Source organism: Micromys minutus, assembly GCF_963924665.1.
Source record: "Micromys minutus genome assembly, chromosome: 30".
Taxonomy (NCBI): Eukaryota; Metazoa; Chordata; class Mammalia; order Rodentia; family Muridae; genus Micromys; species Micromys minutus.
Window position 1 is genome coordinate 3,122,720 of NC_137965.1, and position 14,902 is coordinate 3,137,621.

General features: G+C 40.8%; 1 protein-coding gene across 1 annotated transcript; it reads left to right on the forward strand.

Annotated features, from left to right (window-relative positions):
* Position 1: 1 nt before the first annotated feature.
* On the forward strand, positions 2-14,079 carry LOC308439752 (zinc finger protein 431-like). Its single transcript, XM_080941713.1, has 4 exons — positions 2-269; positions 4,532-4,658; positions 4,842-4,902; positions 12,199-14,079. Exons 1-4 carry the CDS (start codon positions 267-269, stop codon positions 12,320-12,322), a joined length of 315 nt encoding a protein of 104 aa, XP_080797839.1. The 5' UTR covers positions 2-266; the 3' UTR covers positions 12,323-14,079.
* The last annotated feature ends 823 nt before the right edge of the window (positions 14,080-14,902 follow it).

The following is a 14,902-nucleotide window of genomic DNA, read 5'->3' on the forward strand; positions in this document are numbered from 1 at the left end:
GCCTAAGGCAGGTGCTCATGTCATTCAAGACACACTGGCCAATCAAAGCCTCCTGGATCACCTGCCACTCAGAAAAGAAGGCGGGTTTTTCCGGATTCATTGCGGCAACTTCCGCTTTGTAGCTGAGCGGGCTTGAAGGGTCCAGCGTTATGTTTCCTTGTCCTGCCGTTGGATGCTGCTGCTTTGAACGGTCCGGAGAGACGTGCTCTCTGTCCTGCCCCTGGATGCTGTGAGGTGCGCCGTCAGGCAAGCTCGGAAGTTACGACATGGTAAGCACAGGGTCACTGCCCACGACCAGGAGGAGGGGCTTGAGCAGCTTGAGCTGATGTGGTTGGATTTTCCCGCGGTTGGCTGGGAACCGGCGGCCACCTGTTAGGTCCTTTGTGGTCGTGGTCACTCACTGGACACAGTGGCATCTTCTGAATAACTTCACTGTGGGGGCTGCATCGGACGAGGGCATTTGGATCAGTGGCTTGTGTCTAATAACGTGCTGGGTGACAGTGCCCGCGCTGGCAGTGTGAGGATCGGTCGTAGGTCTGAGGGATTGAAAGCAAATAGGTACACGGGTCATTCGTTCAAGAAAACGCCCATGCGCTTTACTGAGTGTTCTTAAGTACTGATCGAGAAACCGAGGAAAAGTACCACGTGCGTCCCAGAGGTCACTGCTCAGGTGGAAACCCCAGAATCAAGAAAGAAGAATTAACCGTTGAGTTTTCGAAAGTCTCAGCCCCAAGACTGGGGGCCTAGAGCAGCTGCCAAGGGCTTAAACAGGTTCTTGCCATAGTGTTGTATCCTGAAATTGGAGCCTGGCCTTATTTCCCTTTCCCCGCTTGTTTTGCTAAGAACTCCTTCCTTATATCCCTTGCGGCTTTTAACCACGTACCAAAACATTCTGTTGGAGCTATCTTTACCCTGAGAACATCCTGTTTTGTACACTCTTAACTGCACCTGGCCTCCCCAGACTTCCTTGTTCACTCCTTATTAAAACAGTCCAGATTAAAGCCTGGCTGGCATTCACCCATTCTTGAATGACCCATGTGTGTTTCTTCTTTAATCCCCTAGGCCTCTGTCCCAGGCTTGGTGACAGTTGCAGCCAGGGCACTGTCACCACAGCAGGTGAAAAGGCTCAGAGGGGGAGAAAGAACAGCCCAAGGTTATAGGGTCCAATACCTGGGCGTGATGCCAAACTCAGAGTGACAGAAGACAACATGATGTCCCGGGTTTGTGCACCAGTGTTAAGAAGATGTTGAAGAGAATGGGGGAGAGGGACTATGTCCCTTGGAGGTGCAGAGAGCCATGGGGACACAGGGGATGCCTCTGGGGGACCTCTGTTGGGAATTTATTCCGCCTGAGGGGCCAGCCACAGGAAGGTTTAGTACAGAATAGAGTTTATTCAGGTCATGGGGGGATTTAAGAGGGTAGTAGAGACAGAGCTACAGGATTTGGTGTTTACCCTCCTGGGTTTCTTGCTTTGGTCCAATCTTCCCTCACTATGTAATCGCCGCTCTCTATTAGGACTGGAAGGGGTATTCTGTAGCATTTGTGTTGGAAAGACTTATCCTGCCTTCTGACTTTACTACATGTGGTGATCTAGAGATTGTCTGAGGGTCAGTAGACTTTGGACATTTGAAGATTGTGGGGACTGCTGCAGGCTATTAGGATCACGGAGTGAAACGAAATGCATTTCATGACAGACTAACATGAGCTTGTAGTGGCCAGGGTCAGAATGTAGTCCAGTCAAAAGGCTCCTACATAGGGTGATGTCTTGAACTCTTTGTCTCTCCATTGTGCAAAGCTTGTGTTGTTAGGATCCAAGAATCACCAAATAAAGACCCCCAGACTCAGAGAGTATGCAAAAGCCAAGAGTGTTTTCCTCTGCAGACTTGTAGCATACAGGGGTCTACCATTCACCAGGATGGAGAAAGACAAGTGAGTTTTGCAAGCTCAATTTAAAGCCAATTAGGGGAATTCCAGGGAGGAGTAAGTGACCCTTATCCTGACTGGTTGGCTCAATTTCCAGGGGCTTGGTTGTCTTTGGGCAATGTTCTGGGGCACGTTGGAGGACTTTCTAGAACCGTTGCTGACTGGCTAATCTTGTCTCAGGCCTGGCAGCAGGGGCTGCTCCTGAGAGCTCCTGATAGGCCACCTGTAAGGGGGTATTTTTCCTGATATTTGTTTTGTTTTGGACTTTGCCAGTTCTGGGAAACAGAAACATAGGCCTAGTGTTCCAAACTGCCAGTTTGCAGCCTGTCATGGCTCCATCCTGGCTCCGGCCAACTCAGTTCTCTAAATAGAAGAAGGTTCTTTAGGAGAAATATTTCTAGATTTCTTATTTGGGATGACATTTGAGTGGCTATGCATTCACACTGTTTCCTCTCTCTCTCTCTCTCTCTCTCTCTCTCTCTCTCTCTCTCTCTCTCTCTCTCTCTCTCTCTCTCTCCTTCCCTCCCTCCCTCCCTCCCTCCCTCCCTCCCTCCCTCTCTCTCTCTCTCTCTCTCTCTGTCTCTCTCTCTCTCTCTGTGTGTGTGTGTGTGTGTGTGTGTGTATCCTGTGTTGTGGTTGAACCTGATCTGTTGATTCCGTCTTACGTTTCTTGCCTTCAGCATTAAAGACCATTTCTAAGTCATAGAAGATGCAATTGTAGCAGTCGTTACTCAGGGCTAAGCTATTTTGTGAGCCTGGTGTTGTTATAGTTTTTTTTGTTGTAGTTGTTGGTTTTGTTTTAGAAGACAAAGTTTCTCTGTGTAGACCTGTCTGTCCTCAATATAGGTGTGCAGAACATGCAGGCCTCAAACTTTCTTTATTAATTAATTTATTTTATAAAATAATTGGTATACCTCACAAAAATTTGTTACATAATAATATATGAGGAGTACATACTTTTTGTTTCTTTCTTTTGCTTTTTCTAAGAAGGACTGAGGTTTCCACATTTTTCCCTTCCTTCATTTTGAGCTTCATAAGGTCTGTGAATTGTTTCTTTAGTATTCAGAGCTTTCTGGTGCTAGTGACTGCATATCATATATGTTCTTTGTGACTCTGTTACCTCACTCAGGATGATATTCTCTAGTTCCATCCATTTGCCTAGGAATTTCTTAATGTCATTGTTTGTAATAGGTGAGTACTATTCCATGTGTAAATACCACAATTTCTGCATTGATTCTTTTGTTGATGGACATCTGACTTCTTTCCAGCTTCAGGCTATTATAAATAAGGCTGCTATGAACATGGTGGAGAATGTACTTATATTATATGTTGGAGCATCTTTGGGGTACATGTCCAGAAGTGGAATAGCTGGGACTTCAGTAAATATTATGTCCAATTTTTCTGAGGAACTGCCAGACTGATTTCCAGAGTGGTTGTGCCAGTAACAAACCCACCAACAGTGGAGGAGTGTTCCTTTTTCTCCACATCCATGCAAGGCAAGCCTCAAACTTAAAGATACACCGGACTATGTCCAGAGTGCTGGGATTAATTATGAGCCAACATGCCTGGCCTTTTCTTTGATTGTTTGTCTATTAGTGTGTGTGTGTGTGTGTGTGTGTGTGTGTGTGTGTGTGTTTTATGGGCTGATGGGCCTAGAATGTAAAGTGAATGGCAGGTGCATAACATGCTTTTTACCGGTTGTTTTTGTCTTGATTTTTTAATCGATATGTGTTTTTTTTTTTTACACATGTGCATAAATATGTCCATAGAGTTACTTTTCTGACTCCTCCTTTTAGTCGTCAAAAGACAGTTGCCGAGTTCCTGAACTTCAAGTAACATCATTGTGAAGCCCTCTAGTAAGTCTTTGCAATGGTGCCCAGTTATTTGCAAGGCCAGGAAGAGCTCTTCACTGCTGAGCCATCTGTCTTGTCCTGTGTTGTTTACATAGGATCAACGTTTACATTGCCATGTTTTCATCTGTCATTTGTAACTGTTTAAAGAGGCATCTCCTTTTAGTAAGATCTCTTCAGGGTTACAGTGTAAACTGGGGAAAGTCAGGATTCTGGAAGAAGAAAACAGAACTGGAATGAATGTGTAGTTCTTTGAGGGAACGACAGTAAAACGCTCTGAGTGCTTTCTGTCTTTCTTGTTTGAATGTTTTTTATAGGTGAGGCAGGGTCTAAATATACTGACAATCCTGGATAGACCAGCCTGGCATCCAACTAAGTGATATCCAGCTGCCTCTGCCTCCCGAATGCTGGGGTTAAGGGAATGAGCCAATACATCCAGCTTGCTCATCATTTTTTGTAGTAATGGTTTTTACAGTTTCTCAGGTGTGTGTTCACTACTGTTTGCCTCCCCTCCCCCTTCTCTGTTAATTCGCATTTGCCTTGCAAGGCTATATCCTATTCAAAGATCAAAGAAACAACAGAGAGAATCCTTATTACTCAGTTTCCTTAAAGGGGACCTGTCAATTACATTTGAACCTCTGGGTCAAGTAGTAAGTGCATGAACCACCGAATTATAAGAATATATTCTCAATGAAGTATACATTTACATGACTGTCTGTATCATGGTTTCTGTCTCCCATGTGTGATGGATAATTTAGGATACAGTGACCTATGATGATGTGCGTGTGAACTTCACTGGAGAAGAATGGGCTTTGCTGAATTCTTCCCAGAAGAGTCTCTACAAAGAGGTCATGTTGGAGACCTACAAGAACCTCACACTTATAGGTAAGACAGTGAATTTTCCTTCCTTTTGTAAAATAAGGCAACAACTATTTCTTTATATTTTTCTGTAATTTCGATTGAGAATGAGGAAAAATGAGGTGAATAAATCAGGTTCACTGAAGATAGTAAAATAAATTTTTCCTAATTTTCAATAATATGTCATATTTTTTTGGTATTATATTTTAGGCTACAATTGGGAAGTTCGTAACATTGAAGACCATCTTCAAAGTTCTAGAAGACATGGAAGGTGAATTTCACTTTCAAGTTGATGTTACTATGCCTTAGAAGAAATGTTAATATGTACTGGAAGTCTTAAAGAAAAGCAACAGTGGTTTGATTCTTAAGTGTTCTGATGGCTATTAAATTCTCACAAACCCATATATGTCAATTTCAGGAGTCTGATTTGTGTTTGCAAGGCCTTGATTTAAAAAAGAAGAGAAGGAAACAATGCCTTAACAGATATCACCATCTGAATCATAGCTACAAAGCTACTCTGTAGACCTGCAAATCTACTTAGACTCCTGCCACTCACATATTACAAAAGAGTATGTGTATGTATTGAATAGGTGATAAGTATATGTATCTAATAAGCAAATATTCCATAGTAAAGCTGATTACTCAAATAGTAACATTGCTAAGTTGAAGTGAGTGTCGCGGTGTATAAGAGTCAAGAGTGAGTGTTGTTAGAGAGAAACCTTAATCCCTATTCCACATGTCTATGATGAGCAAAGAGTAAAACTGTGAGTACAATGTGGAAATCTTTTATTTGTTATTCTTCTTTAATAGGTATAGCAAGTGTCACAATGGATAAAAGCCATGTGAGCCTAGGGATATTGAGAGAAGACTTTTCTCTCCCAGAACAAATAAAATATTTCTTTAATCGCCATTTAAGAATTTCTCAGTGTTATACAAGTTCATAATGAGTTGGTTTACAACTTCATCGTGAATATATCCATAAACTCACACGGCAGAAAATCTATATGAATAATGGGAATGTGGGAATGCTTTTCTGATATTCCTGGTTCGCGTTGCCACTAAATTAGGCAAATTTAGTGTATTTACCTATATCAAAAAATCTATGAAAGTATAAGTATGGAAAATCTATGAGCTCTTTTATTTCTCTTAAAATATGTGAAAATCTCATAGAGAAAAGGGCTTCTGGGAATGTGAACCAATAACACTCCTACCATTACAGGCTTGCTAAATAGCAAAACAATCTGTACTGAAGGGAAAACCATGAATGTAAACAAAGTGATACAGCCATAAAATGTTATTTCTCTTCACACCTAATTGTTATATTAATTACCATAGAAAAAGAGATTCCCCTGTATCTATTGTTGAGAAGCTTTCACTTGCTCCAATTATCATTGCAGGCATAAAAAGAGTGGTCCTGATGGGAAGCCCTTCAAATGTAGTCCATGTGGCAAAACCTTTGCACATCCTCATATTCTTCAAACAAATAAAAGAAAACATACTGGAATAAAACCCCACAAATGTAATCAATGTGGGAAAGCCTTTGCAAGACGAAGTCATCTCCAAATGCATAAAATAACACATACTGGAGAGAAACCCTACGAATGTAATCATTGTGGCAAAGCCTTTGCATATCATACTTATCTACAAGTACATAAAAGAACACATACTGGAGAGAAACCCTATGAATGTGATCAATGTGGTAAAGCCTTTGCATATGCTGGTCATCTTAAAGGACATAGAAGAACTCATACTGGAGAGAAGCCCTATGAATGTAATCAATGTGGTAAAGCCTTTGCAGGTCAGAATGATCTTAAAAGACATAAAAGAATACACACTGGAGAAAAACCTTACAAATGTAATGAATGTGGTAAAGCCTTCAGGTGTAGTTCTAGTCTGCGAAAACATAAAGCAATACATACTAGAGTGAAGCCTTATGAATGTAAACAATGTGGTAAATCCTTTGCCTCTCATGGTCAACTTCAAAGTCATGCAAGAATTCATACAGAAGAGAAACCCTACAAATGTAATCAATGTGGTAAAGCCTTTACACATAATTATAATTTTCAAATGCCTAAAACAATACCTACTGCACAAAAAACCTATAAATGTAATGATTGTGGTGAAGCCTCTTCAGGACAAAGTAATCTTCAAATTCATAAAAGCAAACATACTGGAGAAAAACCCTGTGAATATAACGAATGTGGCAAAGCCTTTGCAAACCACAGTAATCTCCAACTTCATAAAAGAACCCATACTGGAGAGAAACCTTATGAATGTGCTCAGTGTGGTAAAGCCTTTGCAAACAACTGTTATCTCCGAAGGCATGAAAAAACACATACTGGAGAAAAACCTTATGAATGTGGTCAATGTGGCAAAGCCTTTTCTCGACAAAGTCACCTCCAAATGCATGAAATAACACATACTGGAGAGAAACCTTATGAATGTAATCAGTGTGGCAAAGCCTTTGCATATCATAGTTATCTACAAGTACATAAAAGAACACACACAGGAGAGAAACCCTATGAATGTGACCAATGTGGTAAAGCGTTTACAAATGGGAGCCATCTTCAGGTACATAGAAGAACACATACTGGAGAAAAACCCTATGCATGTAATCAATGTGGTAAACCCTTTTCCTGTCCAAGTGATCTTAGAAAACATGAAAGAATTCACACTGGAGAGAAACTTTACAATTGTAATGAATGTGGTAAAGCCTTCAGCTGTAATTCTAGTCTGCGAAAACATAAAGAAACACATACTAGATTGAAGCCTTATGAATGTAAGCAATGTGGTAAATCCTTTGCCTCTCATGGTCAACTTCAAAGTCATGCAAAAATTCATACAGAAGAGAAACCCTACAAGTGTAATCAATGTGGTAAAGCCTTTGCACATGATTATAATCTTCAAAAGCCGAAAATACTACCTACTGCAGAGAAACCCTACAAATGTAATGAATGTGATAAAGTCTTTTCAGATCACAGTAATCTCCAAACAAATAAAAGCACAGGTATTGGAGGAAAGCCCTATGAATGTACCCAGTGTGGTAAAGCTTTTGCACACCGTACTCATCTACAAATACATAAAAGAATCCATACTGGAGAAAAACCCTATGTATGTGATCAATGTGGCAAAGCTTTTTCACGGTATGATCATCTCCAAATACATAAAATAACACATACTGGAGAGAAACCTTACAAATGTAATCAATGTGGCAAAGCCTTTGGATATCATAGTTATCTACAAGTACATAAAAGAATTCACACTGGAGAGAAGCCCTATGAATGTGACCAATGTGGTAAGGCCTTTGCACACCGTTGTCATCTCCGAGTACATAGAAGAACACATACTGGAGAGAAGCCCTATCAATGTAATCAATGTGGTAAGGCCTTTGCAGGTCAGAATGATCTTAAAAGACATGAAAGAGTTCACACTGGAGAGAAACCCTACAAATGTAGTGAATGTGGTAAAACCTTTGTGTGTAATGCTAGTCTTCGAATGCATAAAGCAACACATTCTGGAGTGAAGCCTTTTGAATGTAAGCAATGTGGTAAATTCTTTGCCTCTCACGGTCAACTTCAAAATCATGCAAGAAAGCATAATAGAGAGAAACGTTACAAATGCAATGAATGTGGTAAAGCTTATTCTCGATCAACTGAACTCCAAGTCCATAAAAGAACACATACTGGAGAGAAACCTTACAAATGCAATCAATGTGGTAAGGCCTTTGCAGGTCAGAATACTCTTAAAAGACATGAAAAAATTCACACTGGAAAAAAACCTTACAAATGCAGTCAGTGTGGTAAAGACTTTACACATGATTATAATCTTCAAATGCCCAAAACAATACCTACTGCAGAAAAACCCTACAAATGTAATGATTGTAGTGAAGCCTCTTCAGGACAAAGTAATCTTCAAATACATGAAAGCAAACATACTGGAGAAAAACCCTATGAATGTAACCAATGTGGCAAAACGTTTGCACGTCCTCGTAATCTTCAAACACATAAAAGAACACATACTGGTGTAAGACCACACCAATGCAATCAATGTGGCAAAGCCTTTGCAAGACGCAGTCATCTCCAAATGCATAAAATAACACATACTGGAGAGAAACCCTACGAATGTAATCATTGTGGCAAAGCCTTTGCATATCATACTTATCTACAAGTACATAAAAGAACACATACTGGAGAGAAACCATATGAATGTGATCTATGTGATAAAGCCTTTACAAATGCTAGTCATCTTAAAATACACAGAAGAACACATACTGGAGAGAAGCCCTATGAATGTAATCAATGTGGTAAAGCCTTTGCATGGCAGAATGAACTTAAAAGACATAAAAGAATTCACACTGGAGAAAAACCTTACAATTGTAATGAATGTGGTAAAGCCTTCAGCTGTAGTTCTAGTCTGCGAAAACATAAAGCTACACATACTAGATTGAAGCCTTATGAATGTAAGCAATGAATGTAATCATTGTGGTAAAGCCTTTGCATGGCAGAATGAACTTAAAAGACAAAAAAGAATTCACACTGGAGAAAAATCTTACAATTGTAATGAATGTGGTAAAGCCTTCAGCTGTTGTTCTAATCTTTGAAAACATAAAGCAACTCAAATTAGATTGAAGCCTTATGAATGTAAACAATGTGGTAAATCCTTTGCCTCTCATGGTCAAATTCAAAGTCTTGCAAGAATTCGTACAGAAGAGAAACCCTACAAATGTAATCAATGTGGTAAAGCCTTTGCACATGATTATAATCTTCAAATGCCGAAAATGATACCTACTGCAGAGAAACTCTACAAGTGTATTGAATGTGATAAAGTCTATTCAGATCACAGTAATCTCCAAACAAATAAAAGCACACATATTGGAGGAAAGCCCTATGTATGTAGCCAGTGTGGTAAAGCCTTTGGACACCATACTCATCTAAAATTCATAAAAGAACCCATACTGGAGAAAAAGCTTATGAATTTGATCAATGTGGCAAAGCCTTTTCTCGACAAAGTCATCACCAAATGCATAAAATAACACATACTGGACAGAAATTTTATGAGTGTGATCAATGTGGCACAGCCTTTGCATATCATACTTATCTACAACTACATAAAAGAACACATACTGGAGAGAAACATTATATATGTGACCAATGTGGTAAAGCGTTTACAAATGGAAGCCATCTTCAGGTACATAGAAGAACACATACTGGAGAAAAACCCTATGCATTTAATCAATGTAGTAAACCATTTTCATGTCCGAGTGGTCTTAGAAGACATGAAAGAATTCACACTGGAGAGAAACATTACAAATGTAATGAATGTGATAAAGCCTTTGTATCTAGTGCTAAGCTCGGAATGCATAAAGCAACATATTCTGGAGTAAAGCCATATGAATGTAAACAATATAGTAAAACCTTTGCATCTCATGGTCAACTTCAAAATCATGAAAGAATTCATACTAGAGACAAACCTTATAAATGTAATCAGTGTGATAAAGCTTATTGTCAATCCAGTCACCTCCAGGTACATAAAAGAACACACGCTGGAGAAAAACACCATGAATGTAACAATTCTGATAAAGGTTTTACAGATCACACTGATCTTCAAAGTGTGGTGGTTTGAATATGCTTGGCCCATGTCAACTGGCACTAGGAGTTGTGGCCTTTATGAGGAAGTGTGTCACTGTAGGGATTGGCTTTGAGATCCTATGCTTAAGCTCTATCCACTCCTGAAGATTCTTCTGGCTGTGTTCTGATCCGGATATAGATCTCTCAGCTCCTGTTCCACCATGACTGATTGACACTGCCATTCTTTCCACCTTGATGATAATAGACTGAGCATCTGGAATTGTACACTATGTCCAATTAAATGTTGTCCTTTATAAGAGTTGTCTTGGTCATGGTATCTTTTCACAACAATAAAACCCAAACTAAGACAGGATGCATAAAACATATCACACTGCAGAGAAAGTGCTCAATGTGTTTACTATGGTGAAGTCTTTGCACATTTCTATACTCATTATATAACAAAAACTATTTTTCATGTTTCCATTTCCTGAGCACCTGTAAATGGAAGCAGTGTACAGCTTTTGCCCTTCCCAGTTATCTCTGAATGCAAAAAAGAGCAGGTAGTGGAGAAAACCCATATCTGTTCAGTGTGATAAAATCTTAGTGTTTTGAAGTCTGCTTAGAGGTACAACATCTCAAGCACCTGGTCAAAATCAAAGTTTACAGTTTATTGTAATCAAGCTGTTTGTGTTCGAAGGTCAGGGGTTACAGTTAGGGACCTTGGGGATACACTTTGTATAAGAAATTTAAAGGTTAGAGATAGAGGGTCAGGTGGATAGGGTTAAACGGAAAAGGGTTAGAGGTATAGGGATAGATGGTTAGGGATGGGGCGGGAGTTAGGGTTAGAGGGGTAGAATGGTAAGGTTATAAGGGGTAGGGCTGAGGATAGGGATAGGGTTGAGTTTTTAGGGGTCGGGGTTATGATTAGGGTTTAGGATATTAGAGATTTAGGGGTCAGGTTTAAAGTCAGCCTGAAGATCTCTGACACTCTGGATGCCAGCAACTTTCTTTACAGATTTCTAACAAAAAGTTATCAGAAAATTAGAATCAAATCAGAGCAAATATATTACAAAATTCTCTCCTAAAAGTGGTGCAGACAAAACTGGCCATAAAAACAAGAACCACATAGTACATGGAATTTAACTGCAAATGATTGGATCGAAAATAGGATGTTATATCAGGCGTGAGGTAAATCTCAATTCTTTGTGTGTGATTAAAGATGTATTTAATATATGTGAGTACACTGTTGCTGTCCTTAGATACACCCAAAGAGGACACCAGTTCCCTTAACATGGTTTTGAACCACAATAAGGTTGCTCTGAATTGAAATCTGGACCTCTGGAAGAACAGTAGGTGTTCTTCACTGCTGAGCCATCTCTCCAGCCTCAAGCTCTATTCTAATAATCTGTGTCATGATATAAAAGCATAAATTTCAGGTAATATGTATAAATCATCAAAATAGAAATGTGTATCAATGTCTCTGCCATCTTAACTATAGAAAGGTTCTTCACTTCAAGAGACTGGTCAATTTGTTTAAATAAGACTTTTCCTAAAAGTAGGAGGGCAATGAATCAGGATACAAATTACCTCACAGACTGTTCCACAAAAAAACAGTGGTGTAGGGGCTAGAAGGAGCAGTTTTCTTCTGTGTTCCAAGCAAGCTTTTCAGTTACAATGTATCATCTACCCTATGCTCTTTTTTAAGAAGCAATAGCCCTACATTGGTGAATCCTCAATATTCAAGCTAGATTTGTAAGTAAATTCATGTGTTGTGAGGTGATTGGGTTTTCCAAGCTAATTGCATGGTGGTTGCTGATCTCAGGTTAAGTGGAACAGTTTCTAAAAGTCAATATATAGAATAAAATAGCCTACAACTTACGTTAAAAACTTACCTCTGAAAATAGATAAGGGGTGTCATTGTGTTACGTACCTTGACTGTTGGGTGTTGGGAATAGAAACGGGGACCCAGTCTCTGCTTCTGTTCCCTTTCCTTCTAACAGGTGTGAGTACATCTCCACCCATGTTGGCCAGGCCGGTGTCCAGATTAACAATGCCTGCTGGAGCTCTAATGCCTTCTACATGACGTCCATCCTGATGGCAGATACCCAGCGACAACGGCACTGAGGGAAATTACTCCTTCAACGTCTTCAGTGAGACAGGAGCGGGCAAGCATGTACTCTGGGCAGTGTTTATAGACCTAGAACCCACAGTTACTGATGTGTTCACTGGCCCCTCCCTCCAGCTCTTCCACGTTGAACAGCTCATCTCAAGCTAGGAAAATGGTACCAATAGCTATGGCTGTGGTCACATCACCATTGGCAAAGAGATCACTGACCGTGTCTTCCATAGAATTCTCAGCTGGCTGACCAGGGCAGGGGTCCCAGGCCTTCTTTCATAGTGCTGGTGGGGAAACTTTCAGGGTTTACCTCACTGTTGATGGAGTGGTTCTCTCTAAATAAGAGAAAGAAGTCAAGCTGGTGTTTGCCTTTTACCCTGCACTCCCAGGTTTTTACTACTGTTGTTGACCCTACAATTCCATCCTCACCACCCACTCCAACCTGTAGCATTCTCAATATTTTTTAATGGTAGATAGTCGGACCATTTATGATACCTGTTATAGAAATGTCAACATTGAGTGCCCAACATATACTAACCATAAAAGTTTTATTAGCCTGAGTATTTATTCCATCACCACTTTCCTCAGATTTGTTTAGACCCTTAATGTTAATCTGACAGAATGCCAGTTCAACCTGGTTCTCTACCCTCCATTTTCCTCTTATTGGCCATTTTTGCCTCTCATGTCTCCTGAGAAAGCCTTCCATGAGCAGCATTTTATCACAGTGATTATCAATACCTGCATTGAGCCAGCCAACTAGATAGTGTAATGTGACCCCCGCTATGGTAAATACATGGCTTTCTGCCTCCTCTACTGTGGTAATAGGGTCCCAGAAGATGTCAATACTGCCAATGCTACCATGGAGACCATTTACAGCATCCAGTTTGTGGACTGGTGTCCCACTTGCCTCAAGTTTGGCAGTAATTATTAAGCCACAACTGTGGTACCTGGTCCAGAGAGCTCTGGATGCTGGACAACACAGCCATTGCTGAGGCCTAGACTTGCCTAGATGACATGTATGCCAAGCATGTCCTTGTGTACCTGTGTGGGTGAGGGCATGAAGGAGGGAGAGATCTCTGAGCCCTGTAAGGACATGGCTGCTCTAGAGAATTATGAGAAGGTTGGTGTGGATTCTATTGAGGATGAGGAAGGAGAGGACTACTTGTCCTTTCCTCCAGCCCCTGTGTCTTGTCTAAATTCAGAACTACAGTTCCAGCATAGGGGCAGACACTGAAGCTGCTGTGCCAATTCTCTCTTGTGATCATATGTTTTCTCCATGTGTACCCATAGGTTTTTCATGATGTCTCCAAGTCAAAGCCATAAGAAAAAATAAATAGAAATGGATAAGGGATGAGCTTGTAAATCTAAGACACCCTTATTGTAAGCATTTAGGGTGTGACCTCTAAAAACTCTAGTTATTGAATATGGTTTTCGACCCTGTCTGTACAACATGAAATCAAAGTAAAACAGACTTTAAAACCCTTTGAAAACTGTAGAAACATGGTACTTACAGCAAACATCCAATCTCCATAGAGACATAGCAGAAAGGATTTAGTAATGAAAGATCCCAGCCAAATCCCAGTTTAAAGACCACCACCTTGGTTATGATACAGGGTGCATTCAATAGCAGTGAGTCTCACACCTCATCACCTACTCAAGAGAAATGACTGACGAGTGTTCGGAAAATCCCCGGATGGAGCCATGGATGGATACGCGGTAGAGATGTGACAGATGAAGGGAACTGGAGGTGAAAATGGCAAGAGAGGAGGGTTCCATGCCTTAAAACCATCTTTAGCCCTCCTCTTTCAAGTCTGAGATTCAGGTTCTGGATACTGTTCAAGGGTTTAAAAATAAAGACACTTTGGATATGATTAGACTGAATAAAACTGGTTAAAAGTAAATCTAAGATTTTTCATGTCTTGTTTTTATGGAACTCTATGAAAGGGCCCAGAAATGCCTCAACCACTAGAAGGTTCTTTAAGCTAAAACCATTTTTCTTCTAGATGGTTCCTTCCTAAAGATGAAGACCTTATTCTGCCCTGTATCCCTACAACCATCACTATCTCGGAGCAGAGCATAGGCTTCTGTGACACCCTGACACTGTCTCCCCATCCCTCAGTTCTAGCTCCGAGGGGCTACCACACATGCCACTTTGCTCTCCTGCCATCAATGGCCAGAGCCAGACAGATGAGGAAGAGAAAGGTGAAGAATAGCCTCCTTCCCAACATCCCAGAAAGGCCCAGGGCAGCTTTGGTGCTCCTAGGGTCACAGTCACCTTTGTTGCTCCTTCTTTCATGGGGCAGGCTCCTAATTCCTCCACTCACCCTAAGAGCGGAACTTCCTAATGCCAGCATGGGTGCCTAGCTGGGACAGTGGGGCTGGGGACAGGTGACCTTGACTGAGCTCAGCTCTGGCCAGCTTTGAACAGTGCTTCTGAGGTTCACAGAAAATAAAGCCAGATCGTCCCACACACACTGGGTAGGCACAGGACGGCCAAGCTCTTTCCCACTGGCAGCTGCTGATTCAACTATGGTCTCCCTGCACTGTGGAGTCCTTTTATCCTGATGTGGTGAGTTCTGGGGGAAACA